We start from the raw sequence: 20,367 nt of genomic DNA, 5'->3' as shown, positions 1-20,367 counted from the left end.
GTGCCGTTTCTCTGGATGCGGGCTTGTTTATCAGGATTGCAGTGCACTCACTCTTGTCAGATGGTACACTAGTGATTGAGGCTTATTGGGAAACAGCATGTGTGGTAATTGAGTTAATGGTGCAGCGCCTGCAGTGCCTGCTCTGTATTTTCCATTTTCCCTTTTAAACTGTGGAGATAGGGTAAAAGAGCCTGGTGATTATAAGCACGGGGCTTTCGTGAGCTTAAAAAAAAAAAAAAAAAAAGGACAAGGAACGCATCAAGTTTAGAATGCAGAACAGCAGCACGGTGAGATCTTTCCCTAGGCCTTCAGGCTAACCCTGTTAGCAGGCGCCCAGTCTAGAAACACCTGTTGTCCCTGCTGGCTTTAGAGCAGGTGTTCTACTTGTGGGAGCTCATGCCCATGCTTACTGATGAAGGTTGGGTTACCCCAAGGTCTCAGTGTTGTAATGGTTGATGGGAAGAACCCGTTAACAACAGAATGGGGCTTGACTCCCTATTCAGGGTGGAACACCACACTATACAGGTGATACACAATTTTCAGCTCAACTCAAAAACTTAGTTAAAATGATAAGAAGCTCTGAATATGAACACATGTCAAACCCGTAAAATGTACAGTAAATGTATGAAGATCAGTGTTAAATGGTAGTGAGAGTATCACATTAAGCCCTCTCTAACAGTTAATGTGATTTTTGCACTACAAATCTTTTGAGAAGCTGGGCCATAGGCATTTGAAATGTTCCGTAACCCCAGATGACCTCAAATCTGCCTAGTAAACAGAATACACAGAAAGAGTTGATACTTTTAGTGGTTCTCCTAATGCTATAAACACAGCAACTTACATTTTTCAGATGGTAGGATGAGCCTTTGGTGTTGCAACACATTTTGCTGCTCGTTAGCAGCACTGTTTCCCCGAGTCTTGTTTTTAGGCAGTAGATCCATGGAGGTGTCCTCACAGTAGAATCTGTCCCATTTTATCGTGTCAATAGTGTGACTGTAGCCAGCCTGCCATCTACTGGACTGCTCCACCATTACAGCAGTAGTAAAGCAGTGGTTTGTTTGAGGGAAAGTGCACAAGGATAATGTTCAAACACAAATCACTGTGAGATGGCCTAGAGAATCCGTTTGTGACTTTTAATTTCAATTGTCTCTCTCTCTCTCTTTCTACAGCTTCTATGGGTATAGCCCTGATAGAGAGCTTCCTTTTTTATTGGGAACTGCATTTCTATTAAGATTAAACAAGCTGTATGTGCACACTTGAACAGTCCATACACAAACATCATATACAAGCATTTGTGCATACATTGCAGACCTTAATTATTAAAACAGTAGCAACTTTGACCCATGCTAAGTCTCGCTGCGCTGATTCTCAGCTCCTCCAGGTCGAACTTCAAAGCTTTTCGCTCCAGGTATTGACTCTGAAGGCTTAAGCACTATGAGATTTATTTGAGAATGTAATGACCCAGACTAAGCCTGGGGCTCAACAGACCAAGAAAGTGTTCCATGTAGTAGGCCATTGTTTCATCTGCTCTGATTATATACCATTTCGAGCATTAGCATAGTGCACCTGTAAGCATGGCGTGTACTTGTGTGGTGTACAGCCCGTCTCTCTAAAGCAAGAGGGAGGCTCTCTGAAGGTGAGCCACAGCGCTTTGACATTCAAATTCATCCGTACCTTTAAAGTTTGTGCTGTTGTTGTTTTCCACCAGGCTTTTTTTGAAAGCCTTCAAGGTTGCAGCGTGCCATGGCAATAACTTTGATGTGTTTCTTTGTTTACGTCTCTTTGCTCCTTGTTGAGTCTGGCAGCTATTGGCCGTGCTGCCTATTATTTTATTGGGGCATGGAAGAGTTCGACATCACGTGCAGAGGGGCTCCTCAGTTCCTCAGCATTTTTACATGGCCTATTACTCTGAAGGAGTGCAAACCTTGCCCCAAAATACTGTACAGTCTTCAAAATAACTGTACTGCCGAACATGAAAGTACAGCAATGGTGCGCATTACATTTGGAGCAGATAAGAGTCTGAGATATTGCTTTTATAAGTCACTGGAAGGTGGGTGTTAGCCTGGCTCTCTGTAAGAGGGAGAAAACCCTTGCCAGATAATCCGTTCTCCTTTTGAGGAAGAGCTTGCAGTGCCTAAGCTGTGAAAAACTGTTGGACTTTAGCTTTGTTTTGATTGATTTCTTTGATATCTGTCAACTTGTCAGATATCAAGCAAACACTAACTTTTCAAAAAGAAGACTCAGCCTTCACAACGGAGGGATCCGTGCCTCCTCTCTCTTCCCACTTCACCACTGTGAAGAAGAGAGGTCAGCTTAGTCAACAAGATTGCGCTGGCCAAATTTGGCTGTGAAATTTGCACAGATTGGAGAAGAATAATTGTAAAAAATAATCTTTATTGGAATCCGAGTATGATATGGTCTTGGCTATGCTCATGTAAGCTTATGTAAGCTTGTCCGGAAATGCACACTTTGGGGGACCAGAACCTGCTGAGTTTTTTGTGCTTAGGGACAGAACAGTTTTCATAAAATCCTCTGGTATAAATCTCAGAAAACCTGAAGAAAATACAAAAGAAAGAATTAAGGCAAAATATAACGTGAACATAAAGAATGAAAATGTGCTGGTTTTACAGCAGTAAATTTATTTTAAAAAAGTGATATTTGTAAATGATAACATTTTTCAGCTGCTTTATAAATACCCTTTCATAAACCTTGCTTAAACACACCTTATAACATCAGTGTAAACTGGTGAGACTCAGTGCAGAAGGCAGAACTGGCAAATCCCACGTATGGATGGCTTTAATGACATCACAGAAACATAAAATAGCCGACCCCTTTTGAAGCTTAGTTGACTTAGGTAGTCTTCTGTTCAGCTCTCCATTATATGGGCCCTTTAAATGTGTGGCACTTGCAGAATTAAGACATAAAAACAAAGCGACTTTACAAGACTGCATAAATTATAATTGAAAAAGGCTGTTGAACTACGGCACTAAAAACAAATCATAAAAGGGCTTGAATAATAGCCTTTGCTAATCAAATATATTTACCATACTGCTCTAAGACTGCAGTGCTGTAAATCAGCCAAACGTTACATCTTTAAAAATGTATCATAAATGTGTTTATATTGGTGCTGTTCTTTGTTGTGGACAAGGACAATGTGATAGTAAAAGAGAAAACAGAGTTAGCGTGTACACACAGCCTTGATTAAAGCACTTCTTTAATAGATAGTGATGTTTCCTGTTGAATGGACTTAGCCTTTGTGTGTGAATAAAGGAAATGTTTTCAAACAGTGTCTGGAGACTTCTCTTGGAAACTCTGCTGGTTTTGATGCTTGATTTTGAATCAGTTCAAATGGCTTCTGGTGCATGATAGTAGGACAATGAATATTATTACATCTGGGAGGACCACATGTAAAGCTTCACTGTTGCATGTTTTTGATGAAGATCTAAGCAATTCCCTGCTCTTCTCTGTAATTAAAAACTCTGTGTACAAGTGTCAATTGTCCACTTTCCCCCTTAAAATATCTCACTGGGTGATGCTGTACTATTTTAATGTGGAAAAGTGCACTGTCACTGCATGTCACTGTTCATAAGGCTACGTCACACCTAAGTAAGCATTTACAATATGTACTGGCATAAATGTATATATAACCTTTTTTGAAGAAGAAGAAAAAGAAGAAGCAGTAGTTCAATTTTTCTCCCTAGAAAGTGTTAATGATGTGTGTTGGAATAAGTCTCTATAGATGTTTATAGGCTTCTGTCATTTGTCATCCATGTCCTATGTGTTGGGCCATGCAGCCTTAATTATGAATGAACTAAAGACTATTCGATGGTTAAAGGTACATGAAGGCTATGCATGAAACGTTTGTGAGGAGGTGTATCCTTTGGTTATTCACAGTTCACTGGGCATTTTTGTCCATGGGCAGTGCAGACAATGAAAACTTCTTGGTCACCACTAAGCCTGGTGGAAACCAAAGCCTTCAGAGTAAGGTATCAAGTTATTTTAAGCTCTTAAATTGGTCCAGTGATCCCTGTAACACAGTCCTGAATTTTCATGAAGAAATGAAAGTTTTAAGCCACAACTTTCATCAGTGTTATGTGTCTTAGAGGCCAAACTTTAGCTTGTTAAACCCTGTCACATATGTAATCTGTCTGCTTCTAAGGAGGAGTTTTTGGATGACAGTCATACCAAGGACCCGTCCTACCTTGGCTGCAGCCTGGGCTTTGAAAAGAAGCTTTTGCTCTGTCCCCATGAAGCCATTCACTAAATCACAGCTACAGTTCTTACAGGTAATGAGTGGTCGCCTGTCGCTTTGTAGCCTTACTAATGTGAACTTGGAATAAGACTGTGAGGAATAATCATGAGGTACATTGCCGGCTTTAAGGATCCTCTTGACTTTTTCTTTTTTCAGTTTGTTTCTGTCAATGTGAATTTCCTTTTCACTTAACGATTTAACACACTCTTCACCTTTGGTCAATCAGGACTCGTTTATGTAATCTAAACCAAAATTACCTTTAATGACTGTCAGCGTAGGGCTCATGGCTGAAAAAGTGGGTTCTAGTTTGACTCTTACTTATTGAAGAGGGAAAGTGGGGGGGAGAGAGCGAGAGAGAGAGAGAGAGAGAGAGAGAGAGAGAGAGAGAGAGAGAGAGAGAGAGAGGAAAGGAGGAAGAGAAGAGAAAGCACAGCTCATTTGCTCAGCAGTGAAGCCCCAGGCGAAAGCGTACGTGGGTGGAGATGTCTCTGAGCTCCAGCAAAAGAGTGAAAAAGATTGAGGGTGAAGAATGAGTGCAGAAACCTGCCAACTGTTCCAGTCTCCACACTGCACTGGACATTTTCCTCTGAGGAGGCGAGTGCCACTTTTATCTGCGGAGGGAAACGGTGCTGTAGAGGGGGATCCAGAACTTGTTGCCTTCCTTCTGCTTAGAGAAAAGACAGCTACTCTGCCATTAAGCCTCAAGATGCTTGGAGGAGAATACTAACTGCTGTTTCTGTTGTATAAGCTCTCAAACAGCAGGGGGGTGTCATTTTTTTTTTGATATTCTAAAAAAAAAAAAAATAGAGAAGACTCTGTAATGTGTTCTAGTTGTTTTAATGCCTATTAGCGGTTGCTTGGAGTCAGAACCGCTCCAGATTTTCCTGGGGCTCTAAGCTAAATTTTGATAAGGGGCCCTTTTAGCCGATCTCTGCCAGCCAAAATGTGATCATTTTTTGACAGCTGCACCTGACTCTCCACTAGTATTCTCCCTCCTTCTTTGGTTTAAGAATAAACAGCCATATACCGAACAAAATGAGGTGTAAACAAACAATACTTATTCAAAAACAACATGTAAATAAACAGCTGCAGCACTTAAGGTGGAATAGAAGAAAAAGAAGCAAACTGTTTATTCCCCAGCTTGCAGTTTGTGCACCTTAAATAATGCAGTAGTTTTGTCCTGGCACCAGTAACTGCTTTACTGTTTAAGGTGTAACAAAAAGATCAAAGATGCCAGTGTTATTGTGATTGTGTGAATATCGCAGCAGCATTTAAGGTGGAACTGAAATTTCGAAGAACTCAACTTCGCACTTGGAAGTCTTTTTTTTAATGGAACCTGGAATGGAATGAAATGGGAAGGAAATTTTACAGTGTACTGGTCTGTTTGGGGAAGTTAAATGAGTGCTAGACAGTATAAAACATCAGTATATGTTCACTTTTCTGCTTCAAAGTTTGGGTCATGGTACTGTGGCGCTGCGAGGCTTTTAAGGTTGTGGAGAGCAGCTGCGCAGTGCACTCCACCTCTAAAAATAGTCCAGCGGCTGTGTTCATAGAATATTATTTATTAACAATCCAACCTCGAGAAGAACAGTTACAGGTTTATCTGACTGCTGTTTCTGCAGCTCAGTCTTGTGGAGTCTTTTTTCCTATTTTCATGTCCTGAAGTGTAGTTTCTCTTCATTTTCTGATGGGGAAACGAGGGGGCCTTTGTTCATTTGCAGGGATGCGTAGTGAGCGTATAGGGTGGTCTGGCTCTGCTTGGAGTTCCCATTAGAACACAAGATCCCAGCAGAGTGTGTACTGGGGGATAGTGAAGGAGGGGGACCCTATACTGCATGGGGTTTTCCAGAGTGGCTCCCTGAGCCTAGGCACATCTCACTCGGCCACAGCTGTCCATGTTTAACATAGGGATATACATGTAATTGCACTCCAATCCCTAACATCAATTTTCAAACACAATAGTGAAGTTAAAGATAGCACAGATATCTTAAGTCAATATTTATACTGTCCCATCTCTTTTTCTGTAGAGGGACAAAAAGAAAGCCAGTGTTAACCAGAAATGGACAGATTACTTAAACAGGAAACTATTAGAGAGCTCAATTCGAAAATTAAAGAAGTGGTCATCTCTCTCTCTCTCTTTCTCTCTCGATCTCTCTCTCGCTCTCTCTCCCTCTATTGATAGATTAAGTGGGGGAGAGAGGAAGAGAGCGAGAAAGAAGGGGGACAGGGAAAGTGTAGGCGGCCGTGCAGGGCACATTGATTGGCTCCTGCTTGCGGCTCTGCTCTATCGATTGAGCCCCCTCTTAAAAGGCTGCAGTTTTATTAAAAGGTTTCTTGTATCTGCCTCTCACCTGTCGTCTCTAATGATGGCGAGTGAGAGATGGAGAGCCGGGGGGGGGAGGGGTGTGTGTGAGGTGTCTGCTGATGGTCCTGACACACACCTCCCCTTCACCATCCCCTCTGTCTTCTCCGCATTAGTCACTACACTCTCAGAGGGGTACTTTAAGTTAGTTATTGTAGTTGAAAAGTGTAGTAGACACATTTCCTCCTGTATAAAACTAATACTTTAGCTTGGAGCTGCAGGTACAATGCTAATAACGCTAACAAGTAATGAAAAATAATGGGCAAAAGCTTGTGGAGACTTGCTCATCTAACGTTTATTCTGAAGTTATGGTTAAAAATGGGAAGCCCTTTAACATTAATTATTAAAATAAAATAAAAAACAACAATAATCCAGAGCTTCTGTTCTTCGCTCTTCACTCCTGGGCTCTCGTGCTGAACTGAGCTGAGGCTCATTTTCATTTAAATGAACAGGATTTGAAACTGGTTGTTCTGAAACTGAATTCTGTGTTATTTTGTGATATTTTGATTAAATGATGTCACAAACATTTCATTAGGAACCCAGGAATCTTTGTTAACTTGTTTAAAAGGGGCAGAATATGTCTCTGTTAAGCAGTGATCCCATAGAGTCCTATTGGATAACATGCTTTTCTATGGAGATTATACAAGCGCTGAATATGTGTCAGCCATATGCGCACCATAAAGTAGCTGAATTCATTAATTATGCTTGCTGTTTCCAAACATTTGGACATCTAGTGTAGCCTCGTAAGTCCAGTGCAAAACCAAAGTAACAAACTTTTAATGACCAACTGTATTTGGGACAAGATGTAAAATATATGAATTGGTTATTGTACTCTTAATTCTCCTTTTTATTATAAACCTATTGAGCTGCTATGTCAAAATAATGACATTTAAACTTAAGCCTCAACACAACTTCTAAGCAGATACACTTTTGAAAACAAAAGGGAGGATGGAGTATATTTTGCAAAGGAGAGAATGAGAGGGAGAGAAAAAAATCAAGCTTTGACAGATGACACTACAGGCAGTGGAGAGTTATAGATAATAAACTGTGTGTGTGTGTGTGTGTGTGAGAGAGAGAGAGAGAGCCTGTGCATGTCTTCACGCTGACCTCTGGCAATAATGCAGAATGCAAGCATCACCCTAAGGAGTAAGCCTACTGCTCTATAGATCAGACCACAACATCCCATTCTTTCTCACTTTCTTTCTCCTCCTACTCACACCATGACTCTGGATTCAGTTGCTAGCCAAAGTGGGACTGGGAATGAAAAAAGATCTGACAGGAATGCATCTGCTGAGGGGCAGCATTTACAAGGCAAAAAACAAAAAAAGAAATATTCCCCAGCAGGCGTTCCTCCATCACCCAGATGTACGTGATTCGTTTGCATTGGTTTTGACTGAAGCTTTGAGCTCACAGAGCTGAGATATTGTTGCTGGGAGCAAGCTTAGACCACTCGTTCTGCTCCTCTTGTGTTGCCCTCCATGCCCTGCACGTACCAGCAGCAAGTCAAATGCGATCACTGACTCATCCCTGTGTCGCACAGAGAGGTTTACACTTCTTAAAAATGGCCCTTTCGTCCTCTCTGCCACTTTCTGAGAGCAGGTTAGTCCTTGAGGACAGCTGAGGGAGAGGCACCTGCAGCATTGACAGAGCCAGTGATCCTGAAACCATTCGCCATCTACACTCAGCCAATGACCCAAGCTCACACACTGCAACATGGAACCGCAACATCCCTGATCCACTCCAGCACCAAGTATTAATGCCAAGGCTTCACAGTTGCACCTAATATAGGCCTTCAGCTAAGACATGTTTGGTGTTTTACTGTAAAGCAACAAGGCTATTGTAACTACAATTATGGGAAGCTTTTCTGGAAACATATCTGTTTAAGAATCCCGTATTTCTGTGTTGTGGCTTTCAAAATTCGTATGTTTTAGGAATCCTATGTTGCCAGGGTCCTCCATTCCCAAGCTCTTATGATGCATTATATTTCAATATGATGTATTAAAGCAACATTTTTACTTCAAAACTACAGCTTCAATAACATTTTGATGGTCCATTGTTCTGTTCCGCATCTGTCTTTGCTACTCCAGGTTCGGCACATGTAACGTCTGGAGGCAGGCAGGGAAGCTCTTGTGAGAACAAGGAAATGGTTTATGGTACACATCCCACTCCAACATCTACTGAGTAAGAGAGGAAGAGAAAATGAGGCTGCATACCAATCAGTGCCATACTCCCTACAGTGTGCACTTCACGGATAATAAGCTAAAGACCGCTACAACCAGACAGGGCACAGGTTTGACAGGGAGATGTGAATATAAATAGTTTTATAGTCTGAGTGCATAAAACATATTCAGACCTAAACCTTATATTATGACTTACACTATACGCTACGTAGGGTGGAGGAATACATTTGGGAATCAGCCAGAGGAAGAGACCAAGTGAGAAACTGGACAAGGATAAAGAACTGTGGGCTAAAATAAATAAAAAACATGCAGGGCAGATGCCAAGCTGGTCTTTTGCATGTTGGATTAGTAATAATAATAAGTAATAATAATAAGTAATAGCTTATTTGGTTGCACTTGATTGATGTGTGCATTTTTAGATTTAGTCTTCCTTTGCAAAGTCAGTCCAGTACATCCAGACTGTACATTCGTGCTAAGTTTATTTCTGAATGTTTGCCGTATACACTGTAATCCTATGAGCTTTATCTCTCACAGAGTTTTTCCAGGCTTGATTTCACAACAACAAAGGAGCAAAAATACCAGTTCCGACATAGCGTTAAAGGAGTTTAAGGAAATGTTCCAAAATTATGTTTAGATTGGAGTTCTCAGAAGACAAAATTCAGGTTCTAAGGGGGTTCTAGTCATATTAAGGTAACAAAATATGACACAGACAAGTTTGTTTCAGTAATTTCACATTAATTTAGTGCACAAGTGATAAGCTGCTAGAGTATAAGCTTCCATTACTTATCAGCTACTTTATCCAGGTAGCTCTAATTTAAAACTGAGACCAGCTAGTCTCACGGCTCATATAGACGTTTGTGTTGTGACAGGAAAACCACCAGACATGTCTTTGCTGGTTGACTATATTTGGTATAAGGAAGAGCTGGGAGGCAGTGAATTCGCTATCTTTGCTTTAACATCGTGCGTCAGTCTCTGTGGTACAGAGAGAAAGAGAGGGAGAGACAGACAGACAGACAGACAGACAGAAGGTGAGGGAGGGTGATAATGAAGCGAGTGGCCTCTCGGTGGAGGTGATCTTAACCACCAGCTGTATGCTGGGACTTGTGGCGTGTTGGAGACTGATGCCTGCACACGGTGAAGCCTGAGCTGAATAATATTGTGTATTTCGCCTGGAGCCGGCCTGGGGGCTGAGAGCTGACGTCCACGTCCAGCCACAGCTCACGAGAGAAGCCTCTATGGCTTCAGCTTCTCTCGCGGCTCCCTCACATGCTCCAGCAGGAAGCAACCAGCCCCGGCCATTCTGGCTGCCATGGAAACACCAGACTGGGTTCTTTAGATGTCTTTTCTGGTGCTGCTCCCCCAGTGCCTGCTCACGGCAGCCTGGTACTTTGTGGTTTCCCTCCTAGCGTCTTCCTCCGCAACTGGAGCAGCTAGTCTCACGGCTCGTATAGACTTTTGTGTTGTGGTGTTGAGACACTTCAAAGAAAACTCCATCCAAAAAAAAAAAAAAAAGTTGCTCCTGGGGCTGAAGTGTTTCTTCTGTCATAACTTCAGCTTCCTCTCATGCCATATGCTTTTGGTAGCGAGAGCTACCCTAAGATTACAGTTCCAAATGCTTTCAGTTTTTCAACCATGTTGTGCTGCTCAAACACTGAATGAAGTACTACAACAAGTGACATAAAATACATTAAATGGCTACAATATATTTACAGATATTTGAAGACATCTAGTAATTCAAAATAGCTTCCAAATTAAGGGTGTTAATGAGTAGTTTGTCACCTTTTACAATAGTAACAGCCTCTACACTTGTTGGAAGGATTATTATTTGTTCAAACATCGCTGTGGAGATTTGATTACATTCAATAACAAGAGCATTAGTCGGGTCAGCAACTGATGTTAAAAGATCAGTCCTAGATTAAAAACTGCAGCACAGCTCGGTACGGGATAATTCTCCATCACTCCAGGAACATAAATCCACAGCAAGTTTTGGAGGCTTAAGACCCCTCCAGCTCATATTTGGCATTGGACAATGTCAAATAGTGCTTGTTCCATTCTTTTGGCTGTGCTTTTGAATGATGTATACAATGTCTCTGTGTGCTATTTGAACCGCTCTGTGTCCATTTGTAATGAGAAGTGAATCTGATCAAATCCGATGTTGAAAATGATTCATTATTAAGATGATACATGTTTAAGGTGAGCCCAACTGGAAGTAGTTACTTTGAATATATTGTATTTTGATTTCAGATTCTGAAGGAGGTGAAAGATGAAGATTGGGACATGAGGAACATCGTTCACACATTGACCAATCGGAGAAGAGGCGAGAACTACATCTGCTATGCTGAAAGCCATGACCAGGTGGGCTCACACATCAGACACATCATTATCCACAGTCTCAAATATCTGAAGTCATAAAAAATACAGTTTTTATGTGGACAAAATTTCATACCTCAGCAGATTTTATTCCAACATTTGAAAATAAGAAAACTATATATGAATATAAAAAAATATAATACAAATATAAAGCTAAAACAAGGAGAGCAAAAACTGTAAGGTAAATATAATATAAGAGCATTTAAAAAGCATGTGATACTGAAGTATGTGGAAAGAAGACTGTGGAGGTGACCTATATGGCTCATCATTTTCCAGGCACTGGTTGGGGACAAGTCGTTAGCCTTCTGGCTGATGGATAAAGAGATGTACACAAACATGACTGCACTAATCGCCATGACGCCCGTCATAGACCGTGGCATACAGCTGCATAAACTCATCCGACTCCTCACACACAGCCTCGGGGGTGAGGGCTATCTCAATTTCATGGGTGAGTATCAGTAACGAGACACACACACATATATATATATACAATTTACACAAATGGGCGTGCAGCAGGTGGCGCAGCAGGTAGTGTCGCAGTCACACAGTTCGAGGGACCTGGAGGTTGTGGATTCAAGTCCCACTCCGGGTGGCTGTCCGTGAGGATTTCCACTGGGTGCTCCTGTTTCCTCCCATAGTCCAAAATTGGTACACATTGGTAGGTACATGGGCTATATACACACACACACACACACACACACATTCAGCCTTGGAAAAGGATGTTTTGATGATATATCCCAGACAATGAGGATGCACATAGACATGCCCAGTACAATTAAAAATGTGACAGTGGCAGTACATTTTACAGATTTTTTTTGTCCTAGCAATAGTTATAAAGATTTTATAATGTTTTAATGATTAATGTTTTTAATGCTTTTTTATTGTTGTGCCATGGTGGACCTCTTTGTCTCTACTTTAAATCACATAAAACTGCTTTGGCAAAATAATTGCACACTATTTTGTTTTTCCCAGTCTCTGCAAGTGAATAGTCTTAGCTTTTTTCCCCCTATCTCTACATTATTTTTACTTTGTTTTGTCTTGATCTTGATGTAAGAAGAAGCCATAGATACACTGTTATTTGCAAAAGTGCATAAAGTAGCCTCGATCCATACTTAAATAAAGGCATTGTTACTTTTGGGAAATAATTACTCCCATAAATATGTGAATAGCTTTAAACAAAACTTAATTAAAAGGTCTGAGTTTAAAAACTAATTCAGTACAGAGTTTCTGTCTGTAAAGCTGCAGTGGAATATTCTTAGATTATACTTTAGTGTAGAACAGCTCTCTTTCTCTTGGTCTTAAATAAAACACTGAAGCTCAACAATCAGAGTCCTATCACAAAGCCGTCCAGATGCTGTCACCAACACCCTACTGTCTACATAGACTACATGTCCAATTTCAGCTTTACTGGGCTGCTTCAGCTTTAATGCTGCATCCAAGTTTGGGCACACATGGCCAAATCACATGTCTGTGGATTTTGTAAACAAAAAAGCATGCATCTGCTTCAGAAAACATGTTTTGGCACAATTTATAGTTTTAAATTGAACATGGCCTGTGCAAAAGCAGCAGCATTCATTCAATCTTTCATTCATTCATTCATTCATTATCTGTAACCGCTTATCCAGTTCAGGGTCGCGGTGGGTCCAGAGCCTACCTGGAATCATCAAGGCGGGAATACACACTGGAGGGGGCGCCAGTCCTTCACAGGGCAACACACACTCACACATTCACATCTACGGACACTTTTGATTCGCCAATCCACCTAGTGTTTTTCGACTGTGGGAGGAAACCGGAGTTCAATCTTTCATTTATAGTCAATATGTCAATTGTAAGAAGAAATTGGAAGTGGACACATTTATGCTTTAAACATATTTATCTATTTCACCCTGACCAGAGCCTATTCATAATCATTGGGCACAAGGTAGGAACACACCCTGGACAGGGCACTAGTCCACTGCAAGGTTTCACACAATCACCCAGTCCCTAACACACTCCCATCTGTGGACAGCCAATTCATCTCCAGACAGTGGATTTTGGACTGTGGGAGGGAACATTATTCTAAGAAAACCCACACAGACATGGAGAGGACACACAGAACTCCTCACAGACAGTGACCCAAACACATACTATGTTGAATTTTGGTACTTAAAGTTAGTTCAAGCAGATCGTGTGTGTGAGCGCATGCTAAGAAACGTCTGAAGAGCAGAGAGCATTGGGGTTAAGCGAAGGAACACAAGAAGCTCAAGCAAAGTCCCTGCCATAGTGCACGGCAAACAGTAATTAAGCTAAAGGTTTCCATGACAGCAGACTCCACATCTCTGCACAGCAAATAAAGCCACTTTGGAGTAATTGTCAAGCTGAGGTGATGCTTGCAACCGTGGAGTCAGTCAGGCATTAGTAGGAAAAAACAAACAGAAATGTGCAAGGTGCAGAGTGGCTAGGTTAGCGAGTCACTGTGCTGCTTGAATCAGTAGGGCGCAAGGACATTCAGCTGGCACTTAGTGTGAACAAATTGATAAACCTAAAGGGTCAATCTGACATGTAATTTGGAAAGCTCTTGTGCTCTAAATATACTTTTGTGCATCTAGTGTTCAGAGAGGACTGAACTGGCAAGGGTTAACACATTGAACTTTTCAGTTTGAGTGGCTGTAGATGCATAACTATATATATATATATAACTATATATATATATGTGTGTGTGTATATTCATTCATTCATTCATTATCTGTAGGCGCTTATCCAGTTCAGGGTCGCGGTGGGTCTAGAGCCTACATGGATTCACTGTAGATCTCACATTTTATGAAGGACCACAGGTTCTCTATGGGGTTCAGATCAGGTGAATAAGGGGGACATGTCATTATTTTTTCTTCTTTTAGACCTTTACTGGCCAGCCACGTTGTGGAGTACTTGGATGCATGTGATGGAGCATTGTCCTGCATGAAAATCATGATTTTCTTGAATGATACCGACTTCTTCCTGTACCACCGCTTGAAGAAGGTGTCTTCCAGAAACTGGCAGTAGGTCTGGGAGTTGAGCTTCACTCCATCCTCAACCCAAAAAGGTCCCACAAGTCCATCTTTGATGATACCAGCCCATACCAGTACCCCATCTCCACCTTGCTGGCGTCTGAGTGGAGTTCTCTGCCCTTTACTGATCCAGCTTCTCACCCATCCATCTGGCCCATCAAGAGTCACTCTCATTTCATCAGTCCATAATACTTTAGAAAAATCAGTCTTAAGATATTTCTTGGCCCAGTCTTAACATTTTATCTTATGTTTCTTGTTCAAAGGTGGTCATTTTTCTTCCTTCCTTACCTTGGCCATGTCCCTGAGTATTGCACACCTTGATACTCCAGTAACGTCGCAGCTCTGAAATATGGCAAAACTGGTGGCAAATGGAATCTTGGCAGCTTCGCGCTTGAGTTTCCTCAATTCATGGGCAGTTATTTTGCACCTTTCTTTTTCAACACACTTCTTGCGACCCTGTCGGCTATTTGCCATGAAACACTTGATTGTTCGGTGATCAGTCTTCAGAAGTTTGGCAATTTCAAGACTGCTGCATCCCTCTGCAAGACATCTCACAATTTTTGACTTTTCAGAGTCCGTCAAATCTCTCTTCTGACCCATTTGCCAAAGGAAAGGAAGTTGCCTAATAATTAAGCACACCTTATATAGGGTGTTGATGTCATTAGACCACACCCCTTCTCATTACAGAGATGCACATCACCTGATTTACTTAATTGGTAGTTGGAGTAGGACAACATGAATAAAAAGGATGATGTGATCAAAATACTCATTTGCCTAATAATCCTCCACACACTGTATATGTTTACAAAAAACAACAGCTATTTTAGCTTATTTAGCATGAGGTTTGATTTTTTTTTTCTATTATTCTACAATGACTGTAGATAATACTACACAAACTGTCTGTAGGATTCCAATACATAAAAAATCATATCATAAATACATACTGTGAATTATAAAGTTTTAATTAAGTGAATACAGTTTCCTACAGGATAATAAGATGCCTGGCCTCTTTCTGTCATTCACTATAGTGCTATTCTTTGACCATTTACTATTGTTAAGCAACACTGGCAGACCCAAACAAATTCTATACTCACTGTCCACGTTATCAGCTCCACTGACCAAACAGCAGCACTTGTACTTCTACAATTCTAGACTGTAGTCCATCTATTGCTCAGGCACAGTTATCATTAGAGGTGGGAACTGTTTATTTTTCCAGTTCTCTGGCTTCTTTAATGAACTCAAACCAGAAACAGGAGTAACATCTGCTGGAACTAAATTCTGCATAGTTTTACTGAACCTCACTTTCTGGACCTGAATGTCTCTCCTCTGGTTATTCTACAGCTTTCTGGTGCTGTACAGCCCTAATGTATCCTGCTTTGATATACTATAGAAAAGACCCTCACCACCAGAAATGTAAATAGGTGTATGTCAAATGCCAGTTCATTAGGTCTAGTTCTAGAATCATTTTTCAAGCCAAGAACTATTTAATAACTTTTATTTTCAGACTGGTCAGCAGTGATGAATTCACATCAGTGAACCAACTCAGCACTGACTTCAGTGTTACTTTCCTCTTTCAGTAAACAGGCTTACTTTCTTTTTGATCTTAAACCACTCTTCATGTCAGTATTATAAAGAGGTACTGTTGCTAGTGAGATCAAACTCAACTTTTCTGCTCTTCTACAGATTTCAGATCAGCTAATATTAGCCAGAAGCTAAAGTAGATTAAATTATTGAAGGGCGAGGTCACTGGCAGAAAGTGAAGTGCTGAATGATAGTGTGTGCGTGGATGCCAGTCGAGACTTCACTCCTCCTCAAATCAATTGCAGCTTTTGCTCTGCTCTGTCCACGCAAACACATCGATCTCACTCCTCCAGCTAACATTACTAATTAGCATGGGCTGCTACCTCAGCTGCTGCATTAACAGGTCCTCTAATGCTGCTCTGTGCTGTACTCAGGGGGGGTCTCAGGGGTCTGTATGTGATTTATTAAAGCAGCAGGCAGGTCCGGTATCAGGGGGTCATTTAGTGGTGCAGTGCCCCATTCACAAATCACCATGACTCATTAAACCACTATTTAATACATGATTTTACAGACAAAAAATAAAGTGAGACTAAACTTGATTCTACAGCTTCTGTTTCTCACTTGGGTTCCAAATGTTTTAAGGTGCATTTTTCAGCAAGGAAACAATGTATCAGTGTATTGCCTCTTGTGGAAAACATTGTTAAAAGTGAGTTCTTTAATCAGTCAATCAATCAGTTTGTCAGTATTAAGCCAGATACATGATGCTTTACATCTTGTTATATGGAAATGGTAAGGACCAGAAGAGGTCATTGGTGTGTATACTTTTGTAACTAGTAATTTATTCCTGTTTGCCTCTGAAAGCTCATGTTGCATGGCAAGTGATCTCCAGGGCCAGAAAACGAATCCAGTAAATTACAGAAATCAGCATGTTCACTAGGGACCTGTTGGGTAAGGACCACCCTCATGTGGTGAATTCTGCCTTTTAGAACAGCTCAGCGAAAAGCATCCTATAAAATATTCCTAAGTAGAGGAAAGTGCCTGCTTGGCACTTCAAGGAAAGTTTGGAGGGAAGTGTGAGGAAGCTGTATGTGTTTTGGTGGAGCAGAGCGCTCTGGAGGACACTTCACTAATAGATGCCACGATGGAAGATCAGAGAGGCTTCGGCCTGACAGCCAACGAGATGACAGTCAGAAACACAGTTGCTCAGAGAGGCCACATCCTGATGGTCTTTAATTGGATTTGAAAGGGGTGCCACTTTGTTCATGCAGAAGGTTGGTGGGAGACTTCACTTGAGAGCCAGCAGAGGGATTTTGTTCTTCAGACATTGGCAGAACGTCTCAGCTGATGTTTTATATTTCAGACTGTCGTAATTGATGGCTCTCAACACTCGTCTGGCAAACATTTGTTTTTGTTTCTTTGGGTTCAGCATATTTCATACACTTCTGGATGTTCAGATATTCCTCTCTCACCTATCAGATTGCATGTGCTTTGCAACCATCGCAAAAAAGGCCTTGAATTTTGCCTTTGAAAGCTTTCTGAATCCTTGAGTTGTGTGCCTCAGTGCCTTCTCGCCTTCAAAATTAGGCCATCATGTTCTAACAATTGAAGCTAGAGCACTTGCTGGAAAAGACCAATTGCTTCCATCATAAGATCTTTCTTCTGCACCATAATTACTGCACAAGCACCTTTCAAAGGTTCGTTTCAAAAGCTGACTACCAAAATATCACTTTCATTTAACTTATATTATCTGACTTTAGTTTTTATCATTCGTTAAACCTGAACTCGATCCTGAAGCTACACATCCCTTACACTAGTGATTGAGGCAGATGATACAAGGTATTAGGGTTGGCACAACAGCTGAATTTTGACCTCAATATCAAGCAAAAAATTCTGGCCAGCATAGTGGCACCACAAGGTAGTGTTACTAACTCAAATCCTGAGTCATAACCCAAGGTCCTGGGAGAAGTTTGGTGTGTTCTCCCATGCCTACATGGGTTTCCTCTGGTTGTTCCTCTGGAGTTCTTTGCATATTAAATTCTGTGTGTTACTTAAAACATGGCATAGCTTTTTAACTAATAATCTGGAACTATGTTTAGTTGTTGAGGATTCTATGTAATTTTTTGTTTGGTGTTTACAGGTTTTGCTCAATGCTATAGGTGTAACTGAGCTGAGATTGAGTCACACATTATATGACAATAGAGCGTTCCTTACACATTCTTTTTTTAATTTCATATTTGTCATCAAACCCAGTTCAAAAAAACCACAAAGATATGAACTGTCACTCTAAATCTGACCCCTATGCTTTACATTATTAACTCACTACTGTACAGAGCACTTTCACCTTTTGTACTGTAACTATATATAGATGGCTTTTTGGGTCTGAATTATTTAAGTAGGGTTAAAGCAAACCACCTTAAAGCAAGATATAAATATAAATGGTGAGGTGCAGAACAGATGGAGAACACATACATACAGTAGAATACTAGTGTATGTGTGTGTGTGTGTGTGCTTTCATGTTTAATGTCTGTCTGGAGAATTCTGACTCTCTCTAATGTACATACATACTGTTTGGCCATCACTTGGCCTTTTGCTGCACTCTGCTGAATGACTGATGAAAGCTAGGCTTGACTCTTGATGCCTTTTATCAAAGCCACACCCACCTGAGGCCAACAGCACTCCACAAACATCATTTTACTTGAAGCCAAACTTCTACAGACACTAGCACTTCTAAAACTCTCTCTTAAAGAGGTCTTGGAAAGGTCAAACCAAGGCTATGGCTCCTACAAACTCCTCAAGTGCTTCTGAACAGACAGCAACCCTCCTGTGATAGAAGTGTGCTGCTGGTTTGAATGTAAAAATTGTTTCATTTTTATTCTTATTGAAGCATCGGGAAAATAATGCGAACGGCATTGGCGCCTTTGAGGTGAATCATGTTTTTGTACTTCTCGTCCTTTGTGAAACATCCACTTTGTTGGAATTTCAGCGGATTTTTCTAAAGTCAGTGAAAATTTCAATTATTTATTTCCTCGGCTGCTGTTGTGTTGAGACAATGGTCTCACAGAAGGGTTGGCGGATTGATGGTAATACTGTATATTGCAGTACTGAAAAAATGAAGTTGGTATTTGAAAATGATGACAGTATGTGAAAATGATAGCAGGTCACAGTAAGACAAATGCACATACACTGAGGATCTGTCTTCAGTTCTTGGGGATGTGAGGCGTTGATAGCTAGGACACCAAAAAAGAATAGCCAGTATTGAAGTATTAGTGAACTCAATGCAGTTAAACTGTGCATAAACCCTGCTCTATGAGACCCAAACAGATTAAACCCAGCTCACCAGGTTCCATTGGGACACTTAAACCCTACTCTGAACTCCAGCAGGGCATTTTAACCTTGGTCCTCCAGCTCTCAGAGTTCTAGTAGGGCACTTTAACCTTGGCCCTCAAGCTCTGGGAGCTCTAACAGGGCAATTCAACCTTGGCCCAAACAGTGCATTAAATCTGACTGTGATCTCCGGTAGAACCAGTGAGTCATTTAAAACTCAATTAAAAAACTTTTCCTAGAAGTATTACAACATACTGCTTGGAATGCTTATATTTATATAATGCTTAGAACCAATATGATGTTTTAATAAAATGCAATACCGCCTCTCACACCAAATACAAACAGTAATGCACAACGACTGAAACGTGGCTTTCAATAGATTCCAAGAAAAACAGTATCAAATTAGCATGGGCATGCAAAATTGTGGGCATCACAACATATACTTCCAGTGGTTCTTATTAAAGCCCAGGTGTTAAGAAGGAGTCTGTAGTGACAGTTCAACTGTCTTTTTGTTTTGTTTCTCATGGTGCTTTTCCACTGAATGGTACCTACTACTGCTTTTTTTTATATAGTTTCACAGTAACACAGATCCAGGGACCTGGAGGAGGTGGGTTCAAGTCCCACTCCTGGTGTCACAGACAGTCACTCCTGGTGACAGTGAGGAGTTTGGTGTGTTCTCCTCGTGTCCGTGTGGGTTTCCTCCGGGTGCTCCCATTTCCTCCCACGGTCCAAAAACACACGTTGGTAGGTGGATTGACTACTCAAAAGTGTCCATAGATGTGAATGTGTGCACCGCCATGTGAAGGACTTGGCACCCACTCTAGGGTGTGTTCCTGCCTTGCGGCCAGTGATTCCGGGTAGGCTCTGGACCCACCATGACCCTGAACTGGATATGCGGTTACAGACATGAATGAATTAATTAATTGAATTTGGTCCCTGGAACCAGGTCATTTTTAGTGCCTCCTAGCTTGTGGTCCCAAGTGAGCCAAGCACTGCTAATTGAAAAGCTACCAGGGACCGTCTACCTAAAAGCCAGTAAAGTAGAGTAGGTACCATTCAGTAGAAAAGCGCTATAACTTTACACTTTACACACTGGGGCCCTGGATTTTTTATCTTCTATTACACTCTGAGATCAGTGGCAGGTTGGGAAGCATCACTTCACCACAGTGATTCCAGACTCTGACCCTGGAGTAGCTCTGACATGCTCTAACACAGTCACTTGTCAAACATATGGCCAGGATTGGGGACCACTGTGTAGGGAAATCCCATCAGGAACATGATTTATCATCTTGCTCTGACAAAACTTGTAAACTATGACTAATGTGTTTCTTT

General features: G+C 41.2%; 1 protein-coding gene across 1 annotated transcript in view; it reads left to right on the top strand.

The window, feature by feature from the left end:
• gbe1a (glucan (1,4-alpha-), branching enzyme 1a) overlaps positions 1–20,367 on the top strand; it is a 126,657-nt gene that overhangs the window by 74,779 nt on the left and 31,511 nt on the right. The window contains exons 11-12 of the mRNA XM_066651597.1: positions 11,039–11,149; positions 11,441–11,612. Of these exons, the coding sequence (XP_066507694.1) occupies positions 11,039–11,149; positions 11,441–11,612 (283 nt within the window). The remainder of the gene's footprint in view (positions 1–11,038; positions 11,150–11,440; positions 11,613–20,367) is intronic.

The sequence above is a fragment of the Hoplias malabaricus genome, chromosome 18 (genome assembly GCF_029633855.1).
Source record: "Hoplias malabaricus isolate fHopMal1 chromosome 18, fHopMal1.hap1, whole genome shotgun sequence".
NCBI lineage: Eukaryota > Metazoa > Chordata > Actinopteri > Characiformes > Erythrinidae > Hoplias > Hoplias malabaricus.
The sequence above is the reverse complement of the archived record's forward strand: the minus strand, read 5'-3'. Positions and strand labels throughout refer to the sequence as shown.